Source organism: Camelina sativa, chromosome 7 (genome assembly GCF_030686135.1).
Source record: "Camelina sativa cultivar CO46 ecotype springtype chromosome 7, ASM3068613v1".
Lineage (NCBI taxonomy): Eukaryota > Viridiplantae > Streptophyta > Magnoliopsida > Brassicales > Brassicaceae > Camelina > Camelina sativa.
In genome coordinates this window covers 26976302-26997969 of record NC_141886.1, presented here as the reverse complement: position 1 = coordinate 26997969, position 21668 = coordinate 26976302, and the positions used below count along the sequence as shown (strand labels likewise).

General features: G+C 37.5%; 5 protein-coding genes and 1 pseudogene across 12 annotated transcripts; 4 read left to right on the top strand and 2 right to left on the bottom strand.

Moving 5' to 3' along the window:
* The first annotated feature begins 352 nt into the window (after nucleotides 1–352).
* Nucleotides 353–3719, top strand: LOC104704931 (putative methyltransferase PMT10). 2 transcript variants are annotated; one of them, XM_010420936.3, is made up of 9 exons: nucleotides 353–1532; nucleotides 1611–1760; nucleotides 1862–2132; nucleotides 2232–2342; nucleotides 2434–2593; nucleotides 2744–3001; nucleotides 3081–3203; nucleotides 3307–3384; nucleotides 3479–3719. In XM_010420936.3, the coding sequence occupies exons 1-9, from the start codon at nucleotides 906–908 to the stop codon at nucleotides 3675–3677; spliced, it is 1977 nt and encodes a 658-aa protein (XP_010419238.2). In that variant the 5' UTR covers nucleotides 353–905; the 3' UTR covers nucleotides 3678–3719. The 2 variants fall into 2 exon arrangements, with proteins under 2 accessions (XP_010419238.2, XP_087315495.1); XM_087459369.1 differs by having other exon boundaries at nucleotides 422–1532; nucleotides 1848–2132.
* A 336-nt stretch (nucleotides 3720–4055) lies between these two features.
* LOC104702501 (PHD finger protein EHD3) lies at nucleotides 4056–7499 on the top strand. Of its 4 annotated transcripts, none has more exons than XM_010418356.3 (5): nucleotides 4056–4429; nucleotides 4774–5082; nucleotides 5660–5968; nucleotides 6184–6273; nucleotides 6374–7499. In XM_010418356.3, the coding sequence occupies exons 2-5, from the start codon at nucleotides 4825–4827 to the stop codon at nucleotides 7292–7294; spliced, it is 1578 nt and encodes a 525-aa protein (XP_010416658.2). In that variant the 5' UTR covers nucleotides 4056–4429; nucleotides 4774–4824; the 3' UTR covers nucleotides 7295–7499. The 4 variants fall into 4 exon arrangements, with proteins under 4 accessions (XP_010416658.2, XP_010416657.2, XP_010416659.2 ...); XM_010418355.3 differs by having other exon boundaries at nucleotides 5657–5968; XM_010418357.3 differs by having other exon boundaries at nucleotides 4082–4429; nucleotides 5657–5968; nucleotides 6383–7499.
* A 1708-nt stretch (nucleotides 7500–9207) lies between these two features.
* Nucleotides 9208–12625, bottom strand: LOC104702500 (uncharacterized). Its single transcript, XM_010418354.3, has 6 exons — nucleotides 12320–12625; nucleotides 11739–11877; nucleotides 11591–11622; nucleotides 11362–11448; nucleotides 11099–11260; nucleotides 9208–10983 (listed from the first exon to the last, which is right to left on the bottom strand). The coding sequence occupies exons 1-5, from the start codon at nucleotides 12560–12562 to the stop codon at nucleotides 11123–11125; spliced, it is 639 nt and encodes a 212-aa protein (XP_010416656.1). The 5' UTR covers nucleotides 12563–12625; the 3' UTR covers nucleotides 9208–10983; nucleotides 11099–11122.
* LOC104702499 (putative acyl-activating enzyme 4 pseudogene) lies at nucleotides 9399–11232 on the top strand (annotated as a pseudogene). The gene has a single exon (XR_015562387.1). The product of XR_015562387.1 is annotated as a putative acyl-activating enzyme 4 pseudogene (transcript).
* Nucleotides 12626–12843: 218 nt separating the features above from the next.
* Nucleotides 12844–16104, bottom strand: LOC104702498 (protein LAZ1 homolog 1). 3 transcript variants are annotated; one of them, XM_087459366.1, is made up of 9 exons: nucleotides 15859–16104; nucleotides 15132–15538; nucleotides 14934–14990; nucleotides 14710–14818; nucleotides 14414–14598; nucleotides 14235–14323; nucleotides 13856–14111; nucleotides 13527–13769; nucleotides 12844–13439 (listed from the first exon to the last, which is right to left on the bottom strand). In XM_087459366.1, exons 2-9 carry the CDS (start codon nucleotides 15345–15347, stop codon nucleotides 13143–13145), a joined length of 1452 nt encoding a protein of 483 aa, XP_087315492.1. In that variant the 5' UTR covers nucleotides 15348–15538; nucleotides 15859–16104; the 3' UTR covers nucleotides 12844–13142. The 3 variants fall into 3 exon arrangements, with proteins under 3 accessions (XP_087315492.1, XP_087315494.1, XP_087315493.1); XM_087459368.1 differs by having other exon boundaries at nucleotides 15132–15509; nucleotides 15859–16080; XM_087459367.1 differs by having other exon boundaries at nucleotides 15814–16031.
* A 364-nt stretch (nucleotides 16105–16468) lies between these two features.
* Nucleotides 16469–19643, top strand: LOC104702497 (sugar transport protein 14-like). The gene is made up of 6 exons (XM_010418348.2): nucleotides 16469–16668; nucleotides 16745–16929; nucleotides 17472–17656; nucleotides 17903–18225; nucleotides 18312–18941; nucleotides 19059–19643. The coding sequence occupies exons 3-6, from the start codon at nucleotides 17515–17517 to the stop codon at nucleotides 19473–19475; spliced, it is 1512 nt and encodes a 503-aa protein (XP_010416650.1). The 5' UTR covers nucleotides 16469–16668; nucleotides 16745–16929; nucleotides 17472–17514; the 3' UTR covers nucleotides 19476–19643.
* Nucleotides 19644–21668: the final 2025 nt, after the last annotated feature.

Sequence of the window (21668 nt, the reverse complement as noted above, 5' to 3'; positions counted from 1 at the left end):
CATATATTTTGAGTAAAAATACATAATTTAATAAATAATTACTTTTAAAATATTCAATCAATTATTAATAAACTGTATAATATAAAATATTAAACTAATTTAAAGTTATATATAAATTTAAAAATAGTTTATACTATGAAATAAAAAAAACTTTTTTAAAATATTTTATATTTTGAAATAGAAAAAATATTATTTTATTGGTATTTCCGCACTTTTCAAAGCAAGTGAGAGCATGTGGTTGATATACAACAGTACTGAATACTTCTCTCTCTCTAAAGTCAGCAAGTCAACAAGAATACCATAACTGAGATAAGTAAATCTATTTAGATCCGTCCTCAACCATTATTAAACTGATCTAGTGTTTTTATATGCAACAAGTACTACTTCTTAACAAAAAAAATAAAAGACACAGAGTTGAGTTGTTGTTAGAGACACTGTAGGTAACTGAGCTGTTGTGTTGACCAAAGCCTGTTGAATATTCCAATTCCAAACATAAATAAAAATAAAAAAATCATACGATAGGCCTTATCAAAATTTGTATAGATAAAAACCCTATAGATATATATATATATAAGCAGGTAGTAATTAGGTTAATAATACGTTGATTATTTATTGCTTAATCTGTACACTTTTCTTCTTCTTTCTTCTTCTCCTTCTGTTTACATTGTCTTCACGCGCGAATCATCATCAACTCATCTCAATTTCCTCACCACCACATCCACGTGTCCTCTTCCGTCTATCCACCGTCGCCGGCGTCTGATCGTTAATTCCTCGCCGGCTCTCTAGGAACATAAAAATTAATAATCCTGTACCTAATTTGTTCTCTGTTTTGCTTGATCTGTTGTTTAAATTTCATTTGGTTGGTAAAAGCGATCAATCAGATCGCCGGCGTTTGAAGAACCGCCATGAAACTCACCGACGTTGGATTCGACGTAGTGAAGACACCGAGACTAGTCAAATTGATCGCGTTCGCGTTTCTCTCGATCTCAACAATTTTCTTATTCAACCACTTCTCAGATTCCTTCTCTTATCCATCTCTTCGTTTCCCCGTCTCTTCCTCAAACGTCACCACCGAAGCTATTCAAACCTCCGATACGGAAACAGCACCACCACCACCACTACCGTCTCCTCCACCACCGCGTCCGCGTCTCAAGATTTCGCCTCCTCCGCTCCCACCGACAGTGGTGCGAACTGGAATCGTCGACGAGAATGGCGCCATGTCTGATTCCTTCGAGATCGGCGGATTCGATCCCGATTCCGTCGACGAGCTTAAATCAGCCACCGGGGATAAAGAAACGTCGGTAGATAATGATTCAGAAGTCGGATTCCGGATTGGGAAATTCAGTTTTTGTGAGAAGACGAAGACGGATCACATTCCTTGCTTAGACAACGAAGAAGAGATCAAGAGATTGAACAGTAGCGATCGAGGAGAGAATTACGAGAGACATTGTCCTAAACAGAGCCTCGATTGCTTGATTCCTCCTCCAAATGGTTATAAGAAACCAATCCCATGGCCACAAAGCAGAGACAAGGTGAAAACTTGTGTGATTTCTAGTTACTTGTGCAAATTCACTCACTGACTGACTGATGCACTTTGTTGTGCTTTGCAGATATGGTTCAATAATGTGCCTCATACACGCTTAGTGGAAGATAAAGGTGGTCAAAATTGGATTAGAAGAGAGAAAGACAAGTTTGTTTTCCCTGGTGGTGGAACTCAGTTCATCCATGGAGCTGATCAGTATTTAGACCAGATCTCCCAGGTTTGTGTTTTGTTTTTTTCTGTTTTTCTTTTTTGGTTATTTGACTCGATCTGTTTTTTTTTTTGTGTTGATCTTATATTCTCTTAGATTGAATTTTGCAGATGATTCCTGGTATTACGTTTGGAATACGCACTCGTGTTGCCTTAGATATTGGCTGCGGTGTAGCGAGCTTTGGTGCGTTTTTGATGCAGCGTAACACTACAACCTTGTCTGTAGCACCAAAAGATGTCCATGAGAATCAGATACAGTTCGCATTGGAGCGCGGCGTGCCTGCAATGGTTGCTGTCTTTGCTACACGGAGATTGTTGTATCCAAGCCAATCTTTTGAGATGATTCATTGTTCCAGATGCAGAATTAATTGGACCCGCGATGGTTAGATTATTACTCGGTTTTCGCTTCTCCTTTAATGTTGTTGTTTGAGATTTACTATAGAAACTGACGAAAGCTTTATTATTTGCATAAATTACAAAGATGGGATACTTCTTCTTGAAGTTAATAGAATGCTTAGAGCAGGAGGGTACTTTGTTTGGGCTGCGCAACCCGTTTACAAACATGAGGATAACTTGCAAGAGCAGTGGAAAGGTTTATATATTATTCCACATTGTAATTTCTCTGCTATGTATTTTGTAACTAAAAATGGGTGTTGCTTCTGCTCTTCGACTATCTTTTTCAGAAATGTTAGACCTTACGAACCGAATCTGTTGGGAGCTTATCAAGAAAGAGGGATATATTGCTGTGTGGAGGAAGCCTCTGAACAACAGCTGCTATGTCAATCGTGAAGCTGGAACAAAGCCTCCTTTGTGCGGACCTGATGATGATCCTGACGATGTTTGGTACATATATGCATCTTAAAGTTATTTTTTATTTTCTTTTTTCTGGCTTTCTTGCATAGACAACTGTGATAGAGCCATCAAATTCTCAGCTTATCTATTGAATACTTTCATAAAATCTCTAACTTTTGTGGTTATGGTTTCCTGTTCCAGGTATGTGAATATGAAACCATGCATCACCCGGTTACCTGATAATGGTTATGGGGCTAATGTCTCCACATGGCCTGCACGTCTTCATGATCCGCCAGAGAGGCTACAGAGCATTCAAATGGATGCCTATATATCCCGAAAGGAAATTATGAAGGCAGAGTCTAGATTTTGGTTAGAGGTAGTAGAGAGTTATGTGCGGGTTTTCCGATGGAAGGAGTTCAAGCTGAGGAATGTTCTGGACATGAAAGCTGGTTTTGGAGGGTAATAACCATCAATCACCCCTTTTTTGTTTCTGTCATCTCGAAGTTTTTCTGATCTAGTACTTCTTGATTTTTGGTAGGTTTGCGGCAGCATTAAACGATCTTGGACTTGACTGTTGGGTAATGAACGTTGTTCCTGTTAGTGGATTCAACACCTTGCCAGTTATTTATGACCGTGGGCTTGTTGGAACTATGCATGACTGGTAAAAATTAATCGATATATATAACCATCTGCTCTTTTGCTTCTAATCCCACATAACTTAACACAAGATAACATCTAAAGCTTTGTGCACTTGTTTGCTCTAGGTGTGAGCCATTTGACACGTACCCAAGAACCTATGACCTGATACATGCTGCATTTCTCTTCTCTGTTGAGAAGAAGAGGTAAAAAGAACCACGCTTTGTATATTCTCTTGTGCTGAATTTAGGTATAAAGGTCAGGCTTAATGTAATTGGGTTTCTTGTGGATCATACATAGGTGCAACATTACAAACATTATGTTGGAAATGGACCGGATGCTGAGACCGGAAGGACGGGTATACATAAGGGATTCACTGTCTTTGATGGATCAACTTCAACAAGTGGCTAAAGCCATCGGTTGGACAGCTGGGGTTCATGATACCGGGGAAGGACCCCATGCAAGCGTTAGGATTCTCATCTGCGATAAACGGATGTGAGAAAAGATAAGAAAAAGAAAAAGAAAAAAAAAAATAAGAAAACGAATGTGATGATAAGTCTGCTCAAAGCGACATTCCTAAAGTGATAAATTGATAATTGTATGTTGTTTATTTGTTTGTTGATTTGATAGTTGTAGATTGAAGAGTGATTAATACACTTGAGCCATTTTAACACTTAAGAAAGAAAAAAAGATTCATTTCCTCAGACAAAGAAACAGAGAGAAGAGAAGTGTCTTGAGCACACAACCTAAGCCAGAAGCATATGTAGCCTTTGTGTTGGTGTCTTTCAGTTATAACCGTTGGATTGCTAAGATGAGATCCGACGGTTGATATACTACTTGATCTATCTTTATTAAAGCCGCAGGGAATAGTACTAGTAAGTAAAAGCGCGTGCACACACACACACACCACGGATCTGTTACTGTTACAGTGTTACTGTGGACTCCGTTACCGTGAGTCCTTCGGCGCGGGTTTGTTACTTCCACGCGTCGGTTTCACGCCACTGGTTACCGGTATTGACCGGTGTCAGATCCAAGTTGAAAAATGTAAATACCGGTTAAGGAGAATCAATCTGGGTCTGGGACGCGGAAGTTTAAAAAAAAAAAAATAATAATGATTCAAAGATAAGAGAAGCGCCCCGGGATTTGCAGAACCACCGGCGGCGAGTCTGAATCTCCGATACCGATAAATCTACCCTAATTTCTAGGGTTTGCTCTTCTTCTTCGTTTCGCGACGCAAATTTCTTCACTCTGGTACGGTTCTTTTTTTTACTTCCTCTTGTCGTTTTCGTTAGAGCTTTGATTTTGGATTTAGCTTTGTTCCGTCTTTTAGCGATTAGATAAAGCTCCATTGTAAGTTTCTGTGTTCTTGAAATTCATTGTTTTTCTGGGAATCTTATGTTAGGGAAGTCTTCAATTTCATCGCTTTTTGTTGGCAAAGAATTGAGAATGTTCCTAGATGGTTTATTTGGTGACAAATCCAAGGCATTTTGATATTTTGTTTACCAATGAACAACATTTTGCATATGGGATTTTTCCTTTGTGGGCTATGTCTGGATGGATTCAAGTGTCTTTTCTTAATGGTTTCTCTATTGTAGGATGGAAGGGTGAAACCCTAGAGATCTAGAGTCTTGAGGATCAAAAATAAGATGTTCATGGAGGAGGCGACAACAAGTAATGGTGAATTTATAGAGAAGAAGAATCAGCGAAATTGTTTGGTGGAAAGTGAAGCGTTAAATAATTGGAGTGCAGGAGGAGGTGGTGATATGGCTAATTCTGCCAATGCAAGTTCCAGGGATAGCAAGAAGATACAAACTTATAAGCGGAGAAAACTTGGGAGGTCTGATTCTGGGAATAAATGTTCTGAAAACGATATGGAAGGTGTTGTTAGTCACTCAGGAAGCCGGGTACTTTTCATGACCTTTTTCTGTTTTGATACCTCTTCGTTGTGATTGATTTTAAATTGCTGGAGTATAGTAATATGTAGTTGCTAACATCTTGCGACTTTCTCACATCTCATTTGTTATATGTTCTGTGAATTTGGCTTAATCTTTCAGTTGTATTATAAAATAGGATCCTTGGCAAAGCAATGTATTTTAGGATCTGTATCAATCTAGTGATAATTAAGTAGGTGCTTCAATACTGAATACTGTTGAAAGAGCTAAAGACAAGGGTCATTCCTATTTCTATTTGTATGGCCATTCAAGTAAATTTGCGATTATTTGACTTTGTTGTTCTCGCTACATTGGTATCTATTTTGTGATAGCTAGGTCTCGAGAAATGCTTTGCAAATAGTAGAAAACTTCATTTTTGCTGTCTGCTTACACCCACTTATTAAAAAAAACTGACAAGTGTTTGCTGCATTGTGCATTCTTTCTTGAAATTGCCCTATATTATGTGTGTGATCAACTTCGGAGACCCTGATTCACTTTGAAGGATATGATCCTAAACCATGTTAGCTCTTTCTTGTTTTGGACACAGGAGTCTATCTCTTGTGAATTATATAATCAAAGGTTCAGCACTGGAACTCATCTTGCTGGTGAACTCCCAAAGCTTTCCAATCCAAATAAACCATCAAGTGAATCCAAGTATGAGACTGCGACAGCCGGTTGCCAGAACGTTCTGTCTCATGTTTTAGCTTCAAAGGAGTTTGCATCCCTAAGTAAGTTGCTTTCCGAAAATCTTCAAGGGGTCAAGATTGAAGACCTTATAAGCAGAACTCTGATAGACACCAGGATGAAAGAAGGTGTTTATGAAAGTTCACCTGTGCTCTTTTCGACGGATCTCCAAGAGGTAATTAATGGGAATTATGCTTAGTCTAAGATAACTATGTATAACAACAGATTATCATGTCTTTCATCCCCTTTCTCATTGTGAAAAGTATTGTCTGATGTCATGATTCAAAAGCTGAACTCAAACTACTTGATGAAACGTGGTTGTGTTATCCCGAACCTACCATGCTTTAGACTGAAAGTAGACATAGAACTTAATCTAACTACTGGTTTCAGGTCTGGCAAAAAATACAGGATGTTGGTAATGATATGGCTGTTCTTGCTAATAGTCTTTTGGAGATTTCAAGAACCTCCTATAACGAACAGGTGAGGGTCAGGCATAAATGATCTTGTTCAGTGTGCTATCTCTTATTATAACTTTTTTCATATATCCCCTAATATCCTTTTTTTCTTTTAAAACTGGAAGTTGAAGCAGTTCTACACTGCGGAATCGAAGCCTCATCCCAATGCAGAGAACATCAGAAATGACAGCCTTTACGACATTTGCAAGCTATGTGGAGAGAAGGCAGCGCCAAGAGATTGTTTAGCATGTGATCATTGTGAAGATATGTACCACGTCTCATGTGCACATCCTGGTGGAAAAGGGATGCCGACACACAGTTGGTATTGTCTAAACTGCACAGCTAAGGGAATCGGATCACCTCACGAGAATTGTGTAGTGTGTGAAAAGATGAAAACCCAAGGGATGATGAAGACGGATAACAGATGTGTTGATATGAGTACAGACTGCAAAGAAGATTTGGATGAATCTGAAGAGACTTCAAGCTGTAACGTGAATCATGGGGTTCACCACGTGGAGATGAACATAGATTCTGAACTCTGTAGGACCTGTGGAACAAAAGTGAAGAGTGGCGGAAAGTACATAACGTGTGATCACCCTTTTTGCCCACACAAGTATTACCACATCAGGTGCTTGACCTCAAGGCAAATAAAACTACACGGTGTTCGTTGGTATTGCTCGTCGTGCTTATGCAGAAATTGCCTAACTGACAAAGATGATGATAAAATCGTCTTGTGTGATGGGTGTGATGATGCATATCACATTTATTGCATGAAACCTCCATGTGAATCGGTTCCAAATGGAGAATGGTTTTGCACAACATGTAAAGCTGCGATTCTTAAAGTCCGCAAAGCACGAAAGACTTTTGAGAAGAAGATGGAGACACGGCAGAAACAGAAAGGAAGAAAAACCAGGAATGTCGAGAGCAAACCGCGAAGTAAAAGCAATGGCGAATTGGATAAAAGCGTAGGAGGAATGGACATGCTTCTAAACGCAGCTGACACACTGAAAGATGAAGAACAGATGACATTTCAATCCATCAAATGAAGGATTGGATTAGAGAACAGACAAGCAATACAGTTTCTTGTCCCACAAGATTTTTTAATTTGTTCATCTTCCTAACTATCAAAACCTTAATATTGATTTTTGTCTACAAGTTGTGCTCTTTTGGAAATTTACAGATTTTGCTAACTTTTCAAATCAAGACATAATTCTGTTGATAACCCTTCTTTGATTGAAATCTCTTTGTCAACCAGTGCATTGTCATCTACTGATTTTGCGCTCTAATCAACTTTACAATGAACTGTGATTCTTGGCCAGAGAGATGATAGTTCATCGTATAATCTAAATCAGTTCTTGTTTTTAGTGCATGATGCTATTTAAAGGTGTACGTGCTACATAGCCTTTTTAATCTGATTTGAAATATAGTACGTAAGAAATAGCTAAAAATAAACATTAATTTGAAGAAGCACAACTTATTCCTTAGACACTGAGGGACGTTGAATATTTCCATGTTTAATATGGACTCCAAGTAGAGCATGCCAATAACAAAAGATAAAATTGATTCGACTAAAGGTGCATGTTGCTGAACTAAGGTTGGGATTCTCTTCCTCATATGCATATTCCGTTGCATTTCAGATAAACTAATTCTGGAAGAAAGAATAGAACTAAGTTTTAAAATGGTTTCGAATATTAAAGTATATTTAGTTAAAATATCAATTCAAATCGAGTTTACATTGGTTGTTTATACATATAAAAATGAAGAACTAGAGAGCTGAACTAAAACGTAACTGAAAGCATGATTTGGTTTGATTGAACATCCAATATAAAAAATCTCCAGTCAGTAGTTCAATCATTTGAATACATAAAATACAACCTTTTGGAGAGAGACGGAGCGCATATCATGTCCTTAATTCGGATCACGGAGGGATGAGTGAGACTAACTTTAACATGCACTAGTCTTCTACTCAAGAATACTATGAATTATAACGTCTGATTTATTTTCATTTTTTGCGTTTCGTATATACGGTAGATATATATATGTGTGTGTGAATGTGTTATGTGTATAATACATTAGGTGTAGCATTGAATAAAATACTACTTCGAAATTAATATGGCCTCACCATACTCTACTGGCAAATGTACATTTTGGAATAAAGACAATCAATCAGTAGAGTATCATTTGAATACAATGGTCGTCATTGGAGAAAATATATACAAAAAAAAAAAAAAAAAAAAAAAAATCTTTCTTTTTCTCTCTCTTTTTTTTTAATAACATTATTGTGTTGAAACTTATGTCTAAATAGCTATAAATGTAGTTTTCTTGGCATGCCATAGCATCAACATCAGTCTTAGTTTTCTTGGCATGCCGTAGCAATGACGTATAAGTAAGTACTTGAATAGCTTAAATCAAACGTCCTATATGAATTTTGCTCATTTAAAGGTTTTCACTTTGAGTATGTAACATAATCTTCTTTTTTTGGGCTATGGTATAAAATTTGAATCAAAGTTTTTTTTTCTTTTTTTGAAAGAGGTTAAATTCGAGTCTAAGTTTTCTTTCAAAAAAAATATAACGTTACTATTGGTTGAACTAATGCTACTAGACCAAAGAACTTCATTACCAAGTATAGAGGTACTATATATATATATATATACTCACAGTCTCACATGATGTATTATGGTTTATGGACGTAATCAAGTTTGTATCAAACTATTCAGAAACTGTAAATTAAAATTAATTATATTTTTTATATAAATTTCCATCTTATTCTAGTTTGATTGATTTTTTTATCTAAAATACGTAATTAGAAGCCAATAATCATGTTAGGCAGAGAGATTTGACAAGAAAATGTAACTATATTATTTTAATCATGGTTTATTTCGTCAATGAAGCTTCCTAGGATGATTATACTCAATCTATAACACAGTCTACCACTAGAAAATAGTCATAAAGCCACTTCTAGAAAGCAAGTATAATATTTGTATTATGCTATTAGCTAAGCTCACAATAAAATACTACAAGATAATGATTTCTGTTTTACCTAACCAAATCCGAGAAAACATGTACTGTATATATATATTTCACCAATGCCGTAGAGACAAACACACATTCACTCGTATAGTTAAGAGTTAAGATTTGTACGTTTCAACCATGGAACTATTACTCCCACATCCTTCAAACTCAACTCCTCTCACTGTTCTCGGCTTCTTAGAACGAGCCGCCACAGTCTACGGCGACTCGCCTTCCCTCCTCCACACAACCACCGTCCATACTTGGTCTGAAACTCACTCACGATGTCTCCGCGTAGCTTCCACTCTCTCTTCCTCCTCCCTAGGAATCAACCGTGGCCAAGTCGTCTCTGTTATTGGTCCCAACGTCCCTTCTGTCTACGAGCTTCAGTTTGCTGTTCCAATGTCAGGCGCAGTCCTCAACAACATCAACCCGCGTTTAGACGCTCACGCACTGTCCGTCATCCTCCATCACAGCGAATCCAAGCTCGTGTTTGTTGACCATCACTCGAGCTCTTTAGTCCTCGAAGCTGTCTCACTCTTGCCCAAGAATGAGAGACCTCGCCTCGTCATCCTCAATGACGGAAATGACATGCCATCATCTTCATCTCTTGACGTGGATTATCTCGACACATACGAAGGGGTTATGGAGAGAGGAGACCCAAGGTTCAAGTGGATACGTCCTCAAAGCGAGTGGGTTCCAATGGTGCTTAACTACACCTCAGGAACTACGTCGTCTCCTAAGGGAGTGGTGCATAGCCACAGGTCAGTTTTCATGAGCACTATTAACTCTATGCTAGACTGGTCTTTGCCTAACCGTCCAGTATACCTGTGGACATTACCAATGTTTCACGCCAATGGGTGGAGCTACACGTGGGCTACAGCAGCTGTAGGGGCCAAAAACATCTGTCCCACAAGAGTCGACGCGCCAACTATATTCAACTTGATCGACAAGCATCAAGTGACACACATGTGCGCTGCGCCGATGGTTCTCAACATGTTGACAAATTACTCATCCCAGAAACCGCTTAAGAGCCCGGTTAAGGTTATGACTGCTGGAGCACCACCACCAGCTACAGTCATATCCAAGGCTGAGGCGCTCGGTTTTGACGTGGGTCACGGTTACGGGATGACAGAAACTGGCGGTCTGGTTGTCTCGTGCGCTTGGAAGCCTAAGTGGGATCGTCTAGAAACATACGAGAGAGCAAAACTGAAATCAAGGCAAGGAATTAGGACTGTTGTATTCGCGGAAGCCGACGTTAGAGACCCGTTAACAGGGAAAACCGTGAAGCATGATGGAGTAACCGTGGGAGAGATTGTATTCAGAGGCGGTTCGGTCATGCTGGGTTACTGCAAAGACCCAGAAGGCACAGCGGCGAACATGAGAGAAGACGGATGGTTCTACACTGGAGACATTGGTGTAATGCACCCAGACGGTTACTTGGAAGTCAAAGACAGATCAAAAGATGTCGTCATATGCGGAGGAGAGAACATCAGCAGTACGGAAGTCGAGGCAGTTCTGTACACAAACCCTGCGATTAAAGAAGCAGCCGTGGTGGCTAAGCCAGACAAGATGTGGGGAGAGACTCCATGTGCGTTTGTAAGCTTGAAGTATCATGACGGGTCTGTGACTGAGAGAGAGATAAGGGAGTTTTGTAAAACCAAGCTGCCAAAGTATATGGTGCCAAGGAATGTTGTTTTCCTGGAAGAGCTTCCAAAGACTTCGACTGGAAAGATTCAAAAGTTCCTTCTTAGACAAATGACAAAGTCCTTGCCTCGATGAAGAAGGATCTTGCTTTGTTCTTATTATTATATTGTACTCTACGAAGTTCTTCTCTATACCTCAGTACAAGTCTCTGGAATTCACTAGTGTGGCTTTATATTCTCGTCCCCGACCACAAAACGTTTAGTGTCGGTGTCCTGTCCCGATGTCTGAAGCTGTTCTCTCTTCTTTATTAGTTGTTTTGCAGTTTTTAGATCGTCTTTCGCCTCTCTGGAATCCGCCTGTGTAATGGCAATAACAAGAATTAAGATCTCTGTGGGACTAAAGAAATTGAAAATTTGATAATATTATAACTTAAATTTCAATTTTTCGTGGAACTCACATTGATCAATAATGCACTTTCAAAACTCCTGATAGCACTGTCCGGCTCACCAAAATTTAGTTGTGCCCTTCCAAGAGTAGTCCACGCCTAAAGAAACAAAAAAATTGAAATAAAGTTTAGCAACAGAAATAAGGAATCAGATTCCTATAAGAAACCTTTCAACATCCATATATTCTATGCGGAAGCAATAACTTATAGAGCAACTTATAAAGAAACATTGTTTGAGTACCTCAGCCCAGGATGGATCTATCTCAGTAGCTCCTGTGATGAATGAAAAATCATAGGAACTGTTAAGAGGGTTCTTGAGGAATAATAATCGTACTCTAAATTGTACATAAAGAAAAGCAACAATATAGTAGAAAGGCTTCAGGCATTACGTGTTGCAGCCTTGATTGCTTTCCATGCATCACCAAGCTCAAGTAACGCTTGTGCTTTCTGTTCATGCAGGACTGCATCTTCGGGAACAAGATTAAGAGCAGCTGCCCATTTCCCTAGAGCCTCGTGGTATTTTCCTTCCTTCAATAGCAAGATCACGATGAGAAACCAGAATCAGCTAGAAAAAATTCAACGAAGTAGTTCCATAAACAAAGGTATACCATAAACAGGGAAATTTCAAAAATGACTACTTTTTCAGAAGCAGTAAAAACAGAGGTTCCATAGACCATGAAAGAGAACGATGGGTGAATAAACAAAGGAAGTCTGCTGCTACTATGCCACTCAAACTTATCTACGACGAGAATATCAATATATATATATATATATATATATATATATATATATATATTTCTTTGGTTTAATACTTATTACAATCATTGGCTAATACATCCCTTTTTCAGAAGTGCCTCAAAATCAAGCAGACAAAACAAAGCATAGGACTTGCCAAATCTAAACAAGTATTCAAATTTCGTAGCTTTTTTTTTTAAACGAGAGCTTTCATATACAGCTAGGTGTAAGTTACCTCAGCGAGTTTGTCTCCTTGAGCTCTAAACGATTCTGCAAGATTCTTCGCTTCGAGATCGACGCTCCCATGACTTCCTGAATCCAATTTATCGTCAGTTTGTCCACGCTCAGAATCGTCTTCGCGAAATTGACGATGAGATTGGGTCTCTGGAACCTCCTCCTTCTCGAAAGGAAGATCCCCCAAGTTCGACAGGGCTACACGAGATCGTTTCTTAGGGTTCTTGTTCCACGTTAGCTTCATCTTGCTCTTACAGCCTTTGCTCTGTTCTTCGCTATCTTACACAACCTTTGCTCTGTTCTTCGCTCGATGAACACAGTTTTAAGGATCTCATTAGGCCCAGTCCAAATTTGGGCCTCTACGTACCAGGGCCCGATAAGGAAAAATACCATTTACAATCTTCTTAACTCTTTTTTGTTCAAGGTAATCGAACCAGAACAAGGACACAGACTTGAGCTTAAGATTTCAAAATTGAGAACAAACACGATACATAACACAGTATATGATAAGATGCTTCACAAAGATTTTGTTTAGCCGTGACAAACTTTTTATTTTATTTTTATGTGTAACACAATCTGTCATTGCGAGATACAAATCTAACTTCTCGATGAAGTTGTATAAAAGAGTAGAGAAAACTAGTCAGTAGTAGCATCTGTTGTTTTACCTGTGTGTAATCCAAGCAGATGAGCATCATCATCTCATAAAATCTACAACTTCTTTTTGTTAGATGGTGTTGACGAAGATGAGACTTCCCCAAAAAATAAAGAGGCATCTTCAGCATTCTTGCAGCTTTGGTTGCTTTGCACCACCATTTGTTTTTTTTTTACCTTCGCATTCGAGTCCACAATCCTGAAACTCTAGACTGGTGATGCCGCTTTGTGCTTCCTAGACCGCTGTCGCTTACACTCCCTCCATCGTGAAGGTTTTCGTGAATCTCTGAGAATTCTTTAGTCCATGGATTCAGTGGAATCACATATGAATCATCCTTTGTCGTTTTCTTCTGCTGCTCAAATCTTTTCACATTTTCAGATATCTGATGGAATGTTCTATTTATTTTCGCTATCCCTCTTTCAACCGGTTCCACCACGTGAGAAACCGTGAACCTCATGTCATCCACAATCTTAGCCAAAGAAATGGAAATTTTGGTCATGAGCAAACCACTAAAGTAAATTAAGAATTAGATTCGTTATAGAAGAAATCGACTTACGATTTCACCGCTCCCAAGCACAACATCACGAACACTTTGTGGGAAATTCAAGCGTTTCTCTATCTCATGTCTACCATACCGAGTTCTAGTAGTTCTTTCACTATCTTTAACCTCTTCTGGATCAGGTGGTACATCTAAAGAGGCATAATCTGACATGACTGCTACATTACGAACACATCTTTCTCCACGCTTGTAAGGCGCTGCTGGGAAGACATAGAGATGGACCACAGCAGCAATTCCCATCTGTAAAAACATTACATTTTAAGTTTATAACTTACACCAATCTAAATGTAGATACTTAAAGGAACAACTAGTTTTATGAAATTTACTTCGATACAGATGATGTAGTCTTGTATTCGCGTTTTCAGCTCCTTAGCCAAAGACCCTTTGAAGAGTCCCATAGAGAAGAGGAATGCAACAATAATACCTTGCCACCAGGTGAGGAATACAATAGACTTAAATGTTAAAAACTTGGCCAGTGGTTTAATGGGTGCTAGCTTATCTTTGATGACATTATAGAACTGTACAAGGCAATATAATGCCCATGTTTGACTGAAATTGAGCACTACAGCCAGATATGGATATCTGCAATTAAGACAAACATTAATTACAAAATCAGATATTTTCTCGTTGACCATATAAAAATCAAGATACAGCAAAAAAACAAATACATATCAACAAAAGAGAAGGGAGGAAACAAGAGATTACCCATAATTCCATGCAAACTTCCCTTCTCCATAAACCCCAAAGGCTTCAAGGATCATTGCTAAAAGAGCACAAATCATTTTCAGTATCATCTGCAGCAGAAACATTTCTTGTCATTTGAAGCACACACAAAAAAAACATCACAGGGCATATAGTCCAGGTAAATTAATGACAACACATACATATTGAACAATGCCAATTTTCACAGCATGATAAAACTGAGGACCAAGACTCCAATCTTTTACGAAGCAGTTCATTGGAAAGGGATGCTCCACAACTCCATAAGAACATGTGCCTTCCAGAAGAGGAGTGCTCTGAGTAATAACTGTCTGCTGTTCCATGAATTCAATTGTACGTTCCTCTCCATCTGCAGATATAGAGAAAATGATAAATTAATTGAGAAATAACCGAATGCCAACAGATGCCAAAGATATTTTCAAGTTAATTAGCATCTGTGCGGTAAGCCTTTAGAATTTACCTAGGCAAGCTATCAAATATCTCTCGAAACAATAGAGTGCAAAGGCTTCATAACAATCCCGAATCACCTCGCAGTTGAAAGCTGCTTCTGAATTCACCAAAGACAAAAACTGCTCGGACAATATAAAGAACCCAGAATTAGAAACATATCTGAATACAAAAATCTTATATGAAAATTTCACTAGACAAACAGGATAAACATATATAGTAACATATCAAACCTACCGATTCCACGGCATAAACAGGAACCATCAGAATAAGTCCAATAAGAAACTTCTGTTCCTGTGAATTACAAGAGGGAGGGTTACGCTTAGTAAACTGATGATGTTGATAAACTTAATGGATGAAACGACTACAACAGTGTCCCAACTTATAACAGCAAAGAGCCATAAAGATGATTATAAAGAGCAAGAGAACACAAACCTCAGGTTGATTATAAGAAGCTAAGTGCTCGAAGATAAGATACATGGGGAGGATGATGGCAATAACAACGAAAACACTGGCACTCAAGATAGGCCAAGTGAAGTATTGTCCAGAATCAACAACGATGTTAGATTGCCACATAATCCCGAATCTACTTGACGACTCTCCAAAAGAAATAATAAAAAGCAGCGAGCAGAGGATTCCCCTCCACTCCATTTTAGAAACAGCCAAAAAAAAAAGAAAAAAACAACAAGCAATCTTCACATCAAGCAAGAGGATACTTTCCCTCAAACAACTGTTCCACACAGCTCATAGATATCAAAATCACTGATGCCTCTCTCAAGCTTTTGACAAATTAGCAGTGGACTGGTGACTCTTCTGATTCAGGATAGATAAAAAAAAAACTCCTGCATTATTTACGAGTAACAAAACAGCAATTAGATTATGTTCTGATAAAAATTGAAACTTTAAAACCCAAATTGGCCAAGTTTCTAGCATTTAAAATTATACAACCACGAGACGATTACCAAAAAAAAAAAAAAAAAAAAAAAAAAAAAAAAAAAAAAAAACTCCGAAACAACCACAGCCCAGATGAATTGTAAAACAAAACAAAAAAAAAAAAATCAAAAGCTAAATCACACAGCAAAGAAAACGATATCCGCAAAACCCTAGAATCACCAACCCCGTAAGAGACGATTATTCAACAGAGGAGAGAAATTGCACTCACGCGAGTAATCCCAATTACGTTATCCTGAACAAAACCCTCTTGATTCTTTAAAACTTGCTCCGATCTAAGGTAAATAATAATCCAAACAAAAATCGAAGAGCCAAAGAGATTATCTTTTTCAAGTTTCCATTTTTTTTTTTTATCGCTTAAAAAAATTTCTGCTTTTCCGCGTGGAAGAGAGAAGAAAAGCCTAAAAAGGAAAAAAACTTCAGACTTTACTTTTTTTTTTTTTTTTTTCCTTTGGGCGGTTTGTGAATTGTGACAACCCCTCCTTAATCTGCTGACGTGTTATTCTTAATTATCTGACGTGTCGTATTCTTATTTGACGTATTTAATTTCACATCTGATCACTTTGATAACTAGCAAAATACTAATCTTTTAGGAAACAAAATTCAACGATCAGATAGTTTGACGATTTAAGATTATCGAAATTGATTGCCTTAAGATTATATGATTTCACCTTTACAAATGCATTGTTTTGGTAATGTATATCAATCTAAAAGGTCATTTATTATGATCAGATTTCCTTTCAATGCACAACTAGCTAGTCTTTAATACACATCTTGCGGTCACGTCTGTTAAAAACTAAACTTAATTGTCCACCGTGAATATATATGAATGTGAGTGTGCCTTCCGTAGAGAGATGATCTAACCTTGCCTTAAGAAAACGAAAAGGTTAAGCTGTTTATAAATCCCTAAAATATCTCCACATGATCTTTTTCATGTTGCAAAAAACCGTTTCAGAAGTCTTTTTTTCTCTTCTTATTTCCCTATATATCTAGAGCTCTCTCCTTCAATACAAAAAATCAGGTAACATGCCAAACTTCTTCATCCCTAAATCGTATCAATTGGTTGAGTTTAACCCTTCACGTTGACGGCAATGTAGGGGATGGTGAAACCAATAACAAGCACAAGGTAAGCTACAAACACAGAAGTGATCACCCCTCAGATGATGAAAACGTTTCAGTACTGGAGACTAATACATTAAAAAAAGCTTTTTAAGTGAAAGCAATTAGAGCCAACAAAAGGAAAAGCTTACCAATCTGCAAATCCCACGCTTGGGTCTTTAAGGTATATAAAGATTGAATTTCATTCTGCTTATTGCGAGATCTTATTATCTCAATGAATGACAAAATAAAATACAAATAAACAGAGAGGATAAATGTTTTCCTACATCAGATTTGTTGGTATTTTTTTTTCTTGAAAACATAAATGATTTAATGAAAAAATAGCCTAATTTTCAATTTTTGTTATTCAATAGCTCTTTAAAGAATTACAAAACACTGATGCATATATTGTAAACACGGTTTTTTGTTGAATAAATTTAACATTCCATTTAAAAAAAAATATGGAGAAAATATGATATATTTCTTTATTTATTAAGACACCATATATTCTAAAAAAAATATTTTCTTATGAAAGAAATTCTTTGCCAATTAACCATTGCACTAATTAAGAAAGATGAGGTCAAATATAGCTCCTTGAAAAAAGGGATAAGGACAGAGATTGTCAAAGTGTAACTGCTAATATCTAAAACCTTTATTTATCTTCAAAGCTCGATTATAACAATCACTACTAGTTCACAACACTCGACCAAATTTTATTACACACAGATAAGAAGATTCCTCCTCTTGTCGTCTCCAAGCTTTTAAAGCCATGGCCGGTGGAGCTCTTACCGACGAAGGAGCCCTAAAGAGAGCTCATCTTTATGAGCATCGAATCACTTCTTATTTCATATTCGCCTGCATTGTTGGATCCATGGGAGGCTCTCTCTTCGGCTATGATCTTGGAGTCTCTGGTTAGCTCTCTCTCTTTTATCTTATACAAATAGTCAAATTCTGAAACTCTTAAGGGCCAGCTTCAGTTTTGTTCAATTTCCCCTGTTTTGTCCGTTATAAGTTTCTGAGAAGGGTTTAGCGTTAGCCGTTAGCTTTGTTTTAAGTGGACTGCTTTAGCTCCAAGTTTTAGGTTTCTTGTAACTCGAGGAACTTATGCAAGAGAGAGATTGCTCATTTTGTGTTTCTTTCAACCTTGTTAAACACAGGTGGTGTTACATCAATGGACGATTTCTTGAAAGAGTTCTTCCCAGAAATTTACAAAAGAAAGCAAATGCATCTAAACGAAACAGATTACTGCAAATACGACAATCAAATCCTCACACTCTTCACCTCTTCTCTCTATTTCGCCGGTTTGATTTCAACTTTCGGAGCTTCTTATGTCACCCGAATCTACGGCAGGAGAGGAAGCATCCTCGTTGGCTCCGTCAGCTTCTTCCTCGGAGGAGTTATCAATGCCGCCGCTAAAAACATTCTCATGTTGATCATTGGTCGAATCTTCCTCGGCATAGGCATTGGATTCGGAAACCAGGCAAAACACACAATACACTAACTCTTATGTCTAACCAGCTTTCTGGTGTCTGTTTTAACGTTTAATTTATGCGTTTGCGTTTACAGGCGGTTCCGCTATACCTCTCAGAGATGGCTCCTGCGAAGATTCGAGGAACCGTGAATCAGCTTTTCCAGCTAACAACTTGCATCGGCATTTTAGTGGCTAATTTGATAAACTACAAAACAGAGCAACTCCATCCATGGGGATGGAGACTCTCTCTCGGTCTCGCCACCGTCCCAGCTATACTTATGTTCCTAGGCGGACTCGTTTTGCCTGAGACACCAAACAGTCTTGTTGAGCAAGGGAAGCTCGACAAGGCTAAAGCTGTACTGATCAAAGTTCGTGGCACAAACAATATAGATGCTGAGTTTCAGGATCTCGTCGAAGCCAGTGAAGCTGCTAGAGCCGTGAAGAACCCGTTTCGGAATCTTCTTGCTCGAAGGAACAGACCGCAGCTAGTGATTGGAGCAATTGGGCTTCCAGCGTTTCAGCAGCTAACCGGAATGAATTCGATTTTGTTTTATGCTCCTGTTATGTTTCAGAGCTTAGGGTTTGGTGGGTCCGCGTCGCTTATCTCGTCCACCATTACAAACGCTGCGCTCGTTGTCGCGGCCATCCTGTCTATGTATTCAGCTGATAAATTCGGAAGAAGGTTTCTTCTTCTTGAAGCTAGCGTCGAGATGTTCTGTTACATGGTGAGTGCTCTGTTTTTTTTTTTTTTAACTCTACGTACAAACTAAGCTAGGGTTTATATCTTGCTAAACACGTAACTTCAGCTCAAACCCAAAATATGTTTTATTTTTTTTTGGCAGGTTGTAGTAGGAGTAACACTAGCATTTAAGTTTGGGGAAGGCAAAGAGCTACCGAAATCGCTCGGTGTGATTCTCGTGGTCCTTATCTGTCTGTTTGTATTGGCGTACGGTCGGTCATGGGGTCCTATGGGATGGTTAGTTCCAAGCGAGATTTTCCCATTAGAGACCCGATCCGCCGGTCAGAGCGTTGTGGTGTGCGTAAACCTTTTCTTCACGGCTCTTATCGCTCAGTGTTTCCTCGTGTCATTGTGCCATCTAAAGTACGGAATATTCCTTTTATTCGCCGGACTTATATTCGGGATGGGGAGTTTCGTTTACTTTCTGTTACCGGAGACGAAGCAGGTTCCTATTGAAGAGGTTTATCTTCTGTGGAGACAGCATTGGCTTTGGAAGAAATATGTCCAAGATAGTGAGTGATATGGTTTTGGATCTTTCAGCCTTGAAAATTGGACGATAAGCTTTGTTTAGTGATACATCTTGCATAATTGTGATCGAATTTGTCTTTTCCTTTTTTTTTTGTGTTTAGTAGAAACAAAATTTGTTTGTTACTATTTCAGAAATAAAAAACATTGATCGATTAGATAATATAATTGTTAGGTCAAACAATAAATAAAAGCTCGCAAATGAATGGGATTTTCCTTCGTTACTCACTAATTAATCGAGAAATTTACAATGAGTGTGCAAACATGAATGCAGTGTACATGTGTAATGCATGATCATGATTCATGAATATAATGTACGTACATTGTTTGTGTAGTGGTTAATGGTTAGGTGGGTGCCAATTAATAATTATAGCAACCGTTGTGGCAAGCGTAATACGACAGCGAAATGATGTAGAGAAACATCGAGCTGGGTCAAGGAAACAAACAAGGAGAACGTTGATACTGTGTGGTCAAATTTGCGAAAGTTTAGAATTTAGGGGTCCAAGTGGAGCCATTTCTTGTAGGCCCAAAATGGTCCTAGCCTATTGATTGTTCTCATCTACCAACAATCTTTTGAACAAGTGAAAGGAAACACATTTGATTCTTTTTTAAGCTCTATACTTTTTTTTTTGCTGTTCATAATGGACAATTCCGGAAGAAAGTATATAGAGCTTGTGGAACGCTGGATAGTATCCTTACCATTTACGAGATCCACAATAGTTACAACCATTGTGGTAAGAATACTTGAACTCTAGGCTCTCTCAACTCCAAAATAAAGTCTGTTAACCAGTGAACAACTTGAATTGTGTTTTCACACTTCATGAAAAATATTCGATGAAATACAAAATTCTATAGGTTCTATAAGTAGAAACTCTTACATTGAATTACTCTATAAATTTTTGAGATCAAAGTCAAATTGTGATTAAAAATGTTTTTTTTTCTTACATCTTGGAGAAGACGATACAATTAAAATACGGAAGTAAGAAAATATGTTATGAATTGGTGACAGTGCTAATCTATGCAGCTACATATTATGACATGCAGCTATGTGTTTATATTCGGAACTAGACGTAAAATATATGTTTTAATTCCATGTAGTTATGTATACAAAACAATGAAAAATGAATTTAGAATAAAAATAATAACTAAGACGGACAGATCGATTTCAATATTTCATAGCATAACAACATATACGATTCATACACACATGCACTGATGCACGTTTATATAATCTTCGTTCAAAATATATCAGAACTATTTAGTGCGAGGAATGGATGCTGTTGGATATTTCATAATGGCAGTTCATATTATAATGAAAATAAAAACAGAGGAATTCATTACGTAGTTGATGGTAGCATGGAAGCCCTAATCTTATGCACGAGGCACGCCATGTTAATAATTTCTAAGTTCAAGGCATATATATCTGAATAATTATTCATATATATTTATTATATCCATGAGAAAATTTAGATATTATAATATTAGGTTTTACAAACTAGCAATGTTTATTTGAGCACCGGCCACATGTGAGTTATTAGTCTTGTTTTCAATTTCAATTCCTTGGTATAATAATATATTTGTATACTATATTGTTTAGTTTTTTTTTTTTTTTTTGAAAAAGAACTATATTGTTTAGTTTATATCAGAGGTTTTACGTAAAAGTCAGCGTTCCTTTCTCCATTTGTTTTGTTGTCCTTTCGATGGATACATATAAGTATATTAACTAGTTTTATAAAGTAGCTAGTCGCGTAAGGATTAAATAACTACATCAACACAATCTATGAAACTTAGTTTTTGAATATAAGTGTTCATACTGTAGAAGCGAACACTATCTAGAAAGACTACAAAAATTCGAAATACAGTATACACCGGCCTTCATAGTTACATTAAAGATTCATAAATATATTCCAAATTTGAGAATGCTCTCACGTATCATCATATTAAAGGAAAATAACTAAAATTCTAACTAATAAACATTAAGGGAGAGATGTAGTATATTTGTTTTACAAACACTGAAGATGACATATTTGTGCTGGTGATAAGAAAACGACATGCTTAATTACACTCCCCTTTTCGTTTTAATTAATTACTTTTAGGTTTTTTTCCACCACCTATTAATATATAAGAAAACTATTGAAGTTTTTTGTTTGATCTATATTTAGTATACACTGCATACTTTAATTTTCAT

Excerpts from the sequence above, each read along its gene's own strand:
- LOC104704931 (XM_010420936.3), top strand. The coding sequence starts at position 906 with ATGAAACTCACCGACGTTGGATTCGACGTAGTGAAGACACCGAGACTA. Across the intron at positions 2,343-2,433 it reads CTTGCAAGAGCAGTGGAAAG|AAATGTTAGACCTTACGAAC; the intron begins GTTTATATATTA and ends TATCTTTTTCAG. Across the intron at positions 3,002-3,080 it reads ATGAAAGCTGGTTTTGGAGG|GTTTGCGGCAGCATTAAACG; the intron begins GTAATAACCATC and ends GATTTTTGGTAG.
- LOC104702501 (XM_010418355.3), top strand. The coding sequence starts at position 4,825 with ATGTTCATGGAGGAGGCGACAACAAGTAATGGTGAATTTATAGAGAAG. Across the intron at positions 5,083-5,656 it reads TTAGTCACTCAGGAAGCCGG|GAGTCTATCTCTTGTGAATT; the intron begins GTACTTTTCATG and ends TTTTGGACACAG. Across the intron at positions 5,969-6,183 it reads TTTCGACGGATCTCCAAGAG|GTCTGGCAAAAAATACAGGA; the intron begins GTAATTAATGGG and ends TACTGGTTTCAG.
- LOC104702500 (XM_010418354.3), bottom strand. The coding sequence starts at position 12,562 with ATGAAGCTAACGTGGAACAAGAACCCTAAGAAACGATCTCGTGTAGCC. Across the intron at positions 11,623-11,738 it reads AGCAATCAAGGCTGCAACAC|GAGCTACTGAGATAGATCCA; the intron begins GTAATGCCTGAA and ends CATTCATCACAG. Across the intron at positions 11,261-11,361 it reads AAAGTGCATTATTGATCAAT|GCGGATTCCAGAGAGGCGAA; the intron begins GTGAGTTCCACG and ends GCCATTACACAG.
- LOC104702498 (XM_087459366.1), bottom strand. The coding sequence starts at position 15,347 with ATGGAGTGGAGGGGAATCCTCTGCTCGCTGCTTTTTATTATTTCTTTT. Across the intron at positions 14,819-14,933 it reads CTGTTTATGCCGTGGAATCG|TTTTTGTCTTTGGTGAATTC; the intron begins GTAGGTTTGATA and ends TTGTCCGAGCAG. Across the intron at positions 14,324-14,413 it reads AAATTGGCATTGTTCAATAT|ATGATACTGAAAATGATTTG; the intron begins GTATGTGTTGTC and ends TTTCTGCTGCAG.
- LOC104702497 (XM_010418348.2), top strand. The coding sequence starts at position 17,515 with ATGGCCGGTGGAGCTCTTACCGACGAAGGAGCCCTAAAGAGAGCTCAT. Across the intron at positions 17,657-17,902 it reads CTATGATCTTGGAGTCTCTG|GTGGTGTTACATCAATGGAC; the intron begins GTTAGCTCTCTC and ends TGTTAAACACAG. Across the intron at positions 18,942-19,058 it reads TCGAGATGTTCTGTTACATG|GTTGTAGTAGGAGTAACACT; the intron begins GTGAGTGCTCTG and ends TTTTTTTGGCAG.